Below are 6,921 nucleotides of genomic sequence, written 5' to 3'. Positions count from 1 at the left end.
TGGGCGTGGCCGCATTAGCGGATAATGAGCTGAATCACGGACTTCTGACATGGCTCTCTTTTCATACAGATTACATAAACACAGAAGGTTTGTTTTTGATTTGACTTACATGATTTAAAACCTGACATCTTAACGTTTTTTTAGACATAAGTTTAATTTTTCTGTGATTAGTATTCACTAAGTTACAGTTCATTTTCTGAGAACTATCAGATTGGACTTCGTTCAGAGGGAGAGGAGAAATCACGCATCATGTTAGTTTTCTTTATTTTACAAAAAGCACAACATTGTGTTTTTACTCTGAGTGTATACAAATAAAAGAAGATATTCTATAGTTTCAATTGATATATTACTTATGTCTCTATGACAAAAAATGACGGAGTATTTTAAGTCTGTTTTGCTGCAATGTGAAAAAAACCCTGCACAACGCGCCGGCGCGTTTTCAGACCTCAGAGTGTTAAAGATTATGAGGGCACATGAATTTTTTAAAAATAATGAAGTTCACGGATACATTATTGATAATAAATACTACAATATTCCATAAAAAAATAAGAATTGTTAATTTTGATTTCATGCCGACTTTAAACAAATGAGATTTATATAAGAAGGTGGAAACAATGGAGTTTGAGACTCACTGTATGACATTTCCATGTACTGAACTCTTGTTATTTAACTATGCCAAGGTAAATTCAATTTTTAAATCTAGGGCACCTTTAAGTTCCATATTCAATGGTTCCGATTAAGAGTTCCTATCAATTGTTGTAGGTGGGGCCTTAATTAGTGAGACACCGAAGGGAAATATATCGCTTCTCCTTTAAGCGTTCCTGCTCTGCCTCAGACGCGGTGTATGCGGACTGAGAAGCAGAGGTAGTCTTTCTCTCTCTCATATATCTTGCATTAACTGTCTTTTTATAACGCAATCGCTACATTCATGATGTTAAAACACTGTTAAGAGTTTCTGTTGTAACTTGTATCCGTGTGATTAACGTATTTTCCGTGAAAGTAGTACTTTTAACCGTGTATTTTTCCATGCAGGAATGAGAGTGTGTATACTAATATTGCCAAACACTACTCTGTTTAAGGGAATAAATCCATCTAAATCCATCATCCTATTCGTGGTGTGGTTGTGTTTCCGTGGTGTCTGGAGGTTACCATTTGAAGTCTGCTATATATATATATATATATATATATATATATATATATATATATACACACACACACACAGTAAAGCCTACTGCTCCGTCCTCCTGACAACAGTCAATGGGACTGATCAGGAAATGAGGAACAGGAGCTGTGTATTCAGAGACTGAAAAAGTCTTAAACAGAGCACAAAGATGATGGTTCCACCTTAGATATAATCACCATATTTATAATGACATTTTCAAATCTGATATCAATCCTAATAAAATATATTTACTGTTACTACTGTAAATAATGCTAGGCTATATAAAATGAGTATGGATCTCTTTCAGTGTTTTCAGAATCTTTACTTTTGTCAATAACTGTTTCTGTAGCCTATTTTTAAAATTAATGCATTTCAATGACCTCCTGGCTGAATTAAGCAAATTATATTTTTGCATTTTTTACTTTTTGAGTGCATTTCTATTTTGTTATGTTGAATTTGTTCATAAAGAGCGTGACGTCATATCACGACCATTGCTGTGTCTGAAGAAATATTGCATGCTCAAAGTCTAGTGTGACCACGACTTAAAGCGCTGCGTTTTACCCAAAGCTGAAAATTCTTCAACTCTCAGTGAAAAACACAGAGCCCTGAGCGCTTCAGTGTGAAACAGACGCTCAGCGCCGCGTTACGCTCCCCAGCTACATGTGCTTTTGTTGTTGCTCACTCATTTTCTGTTTTCTGCAGCAATAAGAGATTGAATATAATATACAGGGGTAAGGAGATGGTAACCTTACTAATTGCTGTTAAAATATTGGATGATAACCTTGTTTGTATGTTTTATAAGCTTTTCATTGCTTAAACTGATTTATTACATGAAACAGTCCGAAAATAGCTGGGTCGTCTGGGACGCAAATGCAGTTTTTTTTCCACCTTTTGACCACAAGATGTCGTTAGTGTGCACCGTGTTGAAAAGCTTCGAGTAATGAACCTTTTTACGATACACTTGAGGGGAAAGCCTCGGTGCTTCACAAAGCTTCATTTCACCATCACTAATAAACAGTCCAAGATCATACAGAGGAATACAGATCACAGGGAAAACCGCTCAGTAGTGTCAGACAGGGCAAAACAAGACTTCGCAAAGGATGAATGTGTGAGTGAGCTTAATGTTCGTGACAAAAATCTTCACCCCATTAATTCTTCAGAGTATTATATGTGGATGTGCTGCTTTCAGGTGTGCATTACTCGTAAATAAATCTCAAGAACAATACTGTCATCATACCATTTTCAAAAAATAAAGATTTGTTTTTAAAGACAATATTCTTGTTAACAGATTAGTGTGGACACACAATCATTGTGATAAAACTCTGACAACAATTCAAGGACACAACATTGCTATAGTTTCTGCTTACAGAAACCCTGAGCAAGGCAGTTACAGAAAGGAAATAATAAATAATGTTACCAAAAGAACCGACTGTCGAAATACATAAAAATGATTAGTTTTACTCTTGACAAACAGTTCGCATTTAAAGTTATTACAGCATTTTCCTGAGAAATCTCTGGTGCGAAGGAAAGATGGACCTACAGACGAGCGTTAACTGATGTGACTGTGAAAGAGCCTATAGATGACAACCCACACATTACCACAGGTGTTTGAATTGAGATCAAATGAAATCGATACCTGTGGAATTGTTCTCAGACGCATACGCAGTTCAACTAATAAAGATCTTCATCGCTGGCAAACAGTAGGACGCATTTACAGATTTGCTGTTAACTGACTGTAGGTCCACTTCATCCAACACTGAAGGCCGATTTATACTTCTGCGTCGAGTGTACGGCGTAGCCTGACGCGCACCTCAATTCTACATGGACTGCAAGCGCTGTGCTTGGTCTGCTTGAACCCCTCCCTCAGTCAAAAAACTGGTGTGGAGCAATCGGAGAAGAGCGAGTGTAACTTCCATAGGAATAAAAAAACGCTCTGTTTCAGAGGACACATTCAGTCAAACTGCAACAAAAGTCGTTTCCTATTTGCCGCTTCTCAGTTTCTTTATGTAAGCGTCTCTGACAACGTACATGACGAGCTGCTTCTTTGGCTTTTGCCTTGATCCTCAACATGACCGCGGACACTGCCTCCTAGTGGTCAGCATGCATGTTGACGCGGACAACGACGCAGAAGTATAAATGAAAACAGATGCATAGCCTACGGCGCAGAGGCTCTGGCGCAGGTCCGACGCAGAAGTATAAATCAGCCTTGAGAAACGCTTCAGGCGATTCAGTGCGGGCAGGAGCTGAACAAATCATTCTCAGACCAATTTAGACAGTTTAGCTAACTTGTTTGATCAAGACTTTGAACACAATCGACTCAAAAGGACAAAACTACATGCTTGGAATAAACTATGCATTTCTTAACATGTACAGTATTTAATTAAAGGTGCCCTTGATTCAAAAATGGAATTTACCTCGGCATAGTTAAATAACAAGAGTTCAGTACATGGAAAAGACATACAGTGAGTCTCAAACCCCATTGTTTCCTCCTTCTTATATAAATCTCATTTGTTTAAAAGACTTCCGGAAAACACACGGATCTCAACATAACACCGACTGTTACGTAACAGTCGGGGGCTCCGCCCCCAATATTTGCATAGGCCTATGCCATTGCCAGCTCATATTCAAGCCATTAGAAAGGGCAGAACGTCTGGATGTGCAAAGCAGAATCAACAGACTAGGTAAGCAAGCGATGACAATAGCAAAAAAGGGCAGATGGACCAATATTAACTGACATGATCCATGATATCATGATATTTTTAGTGATATTTGTAAATTGTCTTTCTAAATGTTTCGTTAGCATGTTGCTAATGTACTGTTAAATGTGGTTAAAGTTACCATCGTTTCTTACTGTATTCACGGAGACAAGAGCCGTCGCTATTTTCATTTTTAAACACTTGCAGTCTGTATAATTCATAAACACAACTTCATTCTTTATAAATCTCTCCTCATTAGCCGTTAGCCACGGAGCACAGCCTCAAACTCATGCAGAATCAAACGTTTAACATCCAAATATATACTTTGCTCACATAATTCGAAGCATGCATACAGCATGCATGACGAACATCTTGTAAAGATCCATTTGATGGTTATATTAGCTGTGTGAACTCTGTAAATGCGCTGTAATATAGTCCAGAGCTCGTGTGGCAGGGAGCAGGCGAATTAAAGGGGCGGCGTCAGTGAAAATCAGTGCATAGTTAATGATGCCCCAAAATAGGCAGTTAAAAAAATTAATAAAAAAAAAACTATGGGGTATTTTGAGCTGAAACTTCACAGACACATTCAGGAGACACTTTAGACTTATATTACATCTTTTAAAAACATGATCAAGGGCACCTTTAAAATAAAGTAATGCAAGGAACGCCACCCAGCGTAGTGAAGTAAAAGTACAGATTTTTCATTAGAAATGTACTGAAGTTAAATTACCCACATTTAAATCTACTCTTAAAAGTACAAATTTTCCCAAAAAATACTCCAGTAACTGTACTTCGTTGCCCACCTCTGCTGAGGAGAATTTGAATTAATTAGTTTGATGAAGATGTCCAGTATATAGGCTGATATATGCAAAATGTCATGTGAATCTGTCAACTCAACCTGTCTGACAGACTCAGCAAACACAGAATGTTCTCCTAATGTTAGTGTATGGTTGTCATTTGGTTATTTCATTTTCTGCTTTAAATGCCAAAGCGGTAAGTCCTGGAAATACCAGGTTTGGCAAAAATGTACTTATTTTAAAATACTCATTCAAAAGGTGCATTTTTGGCATTTTGACATAAAAAGAGTTTCTTCTGCAAGATGATTAAATGCACTAAAATAAAAATCATCAGTTAGCTTTCATTTTCCTCCCTCACATATAAAGCTGTTTTAGTAATTAATGAACACAATCTATAGAAGGAGTGAAATAACAGCATTCATTTGGTGTGGAGATTGAGTGTTTGGTTTATTCTGTGTTGCAGGTTCAGACATGATGAGCGGCATTATTCCCAAGAGCAAAACAAAAGGCATCGACATCTGTGGAGCGGGCGAACACTTTTATATATTTCGCTCTGATCTCGGCTGCTATATGAAGACAAGAGATTTAAATTCAGGTTCAGACATCTCTATTTTCAGTCTGCACCCTGCCTGCAAGGATGGAGACCATTACCTTGGAGATAAAGATGACTCCTTTTACATCATCAAGGGAAATAATTACTGTAGATTCAGCAGGTACCTGACGACAGACAGTGAAGCTGTAGTTTACAGCCTTCATCCCAACTGCCAGGGTGGAGACCACTACTTCTCAGCCTATGAAAAGTTTTACATTATCTTCCAAGAAAAGGGCACTTATCGAATAACATCAGACATGAATACAGACTGGGATGCTGAAGAACATGACCTGCATCCCAACTGCAGAAACGGGCTCTATTACTGGGGCATGGGATTCTTCGATTCATTGATATTGTATGACATGATAGCAGCAAGCGAGCTAAGACGCTTTGCAAGAATGAACAGAATTTACTTCCTCAAGCCAGGCTCAGAGTGGGGAGTTCAGTACTGCAGCATTAGTGACCTCAGCAATAATAAACGCCCTAAAGTTTATTCTTTTGATTCTGATGTTCTTAACTTCCTCCCTAGTGGTCTGTCAGTAACCAAAGGTCCAGCCTTTGGCATTTGGGAGAATATCAAAACTATAACTAATGACAGCAATACACCAGTGACATGGACAAAGAAAATCACTAAAAAGGTGGGATGGAATAAGGAGAAGATGACCCAGATCACACACAACTGGATCATTGCTGCATCAGCCTCGATTGAAACTGGAAAGCTTGCAAAGTTAATTACGAATTTTCAGTTCTCCCTTTCTGGAGAATATGGAGGTTCACATGTCAGCACTGAAAATGAAAGCTCAAATGAAATGACTGAAGAGGAAGAACAACTCTCATTTGAGCTGAAGCCACAAGAGCGTTTATATCTGTGGCAGTACAGAATGGGTCTTGGTGAAGATCCGGTGTTATTCTGTCGTGATTTAAAGATTACTAGTGATCCAAACCCTCCGACTGAAGTCCCGCTGCCACCCACACAATCATGAAAACATATCAGGATGCTTTAACTCCAAAGATAACCAAGTGCTTTAGTTAAATGCCTTAATTATAACTTCTCGAGTGATTATTTAGAAATCTGCATGCATTGCTTAAAATGAGGCTCTATGTAATGATTTGGCATTAGTGGAATACAGCAGAAGGAGTGAGAATCCAAACGCAGTTTAATTTGTCATTACAGTTGTCATTAATTTGTATAACAGTTTCTAAAAACGTTCAATGAGGTATTGTACTTCAAATATATTAATATATTAGTTAGTGAATCGGTTATGCACATAATTAATGCACTATGAACTAACATGAATGATCAAGGTATAATTATTGTTAAAATATACGACTGTAAATGTAAAAATGCATTACTAAATGCTGAAATTATCAATAAACAATACTTTTATTAACCTTAATGTTACAGATGGACTCTTATTGTAAAGTGTTACCATCTCATATAAATCATATAAACAGTCATGCTTAAAAACCTTCTTTAAATATCTACACATAGCAATACTGACAATACTGTTTAAAATGTAAGTTTGTTTGTTGAACTGTTGTAAAATCAATGGCACATTTGAAATTGTGTGGATATTAGGGAAACAATGCATTCTTGCTGGTATAATATGATCAACATTAAAAACAGTAACTCACAGAAGGGTAGCCTATGTTTTTGTATGGAAGAGAAATCTC

The 6,921-nt window shown here is 37.4% G+C and overlaps 1 protein-coding gene across 1 annotated transcript; it reads left to right on the top strand.

The window, feature by feature from the left end:
• The first annotated feature begins 850 nt into the window (after positions 1-850).
• Positions 851-6,618, top strand: LOC137035528 (uncharacterized). The gene is made up of 2 exons (XM_067408911.1): positions 851-864; positions 5,119-6,618. Exon 2 carries the CDS (start codon positions 5,127-5,129, stop codon positions 6,228-6,230), a length of 1,104 nt encoding a protein of 367 aa, XP_067265012.1. The 5' UTR covers positions 851-864; positions 5,119-5,126; the 3' UTR covers positions 6,231-6,618.
• Positions 6,619-6,921: the final 303 nt, after the last annotated feature.

This window comes from Chanodichthys erythropterus, chromosome 14 (assembly GCF_024489055.1).
Source record: "Chanodichthys erythropterus isolate Z2021 chromosome 14, ASM2448905v1, whole genome shotgun sequence".
NCBI lineage: Eukaryota > Metazoa > Chordata > Actinopteri > Cypriniformes > Xenocyprididae > Chanodichthys > Chanodichthys erythropterus.
The sequence above is the reverse complement of the archived record's forward strand: the minus strand, read 5'-3'. Positions and strand labels throughout refer to the sequence as shown.

Bases quoted from the DNA above. Each gene is read 5' to 3' on its own strand.
- LOC137035528 (XM_067408911.1), top strand. From the start codon at position 5,127: ATGATGAGCGGCATTATTCCCAAGAGCAAAACAAAAGGCATCGACATC.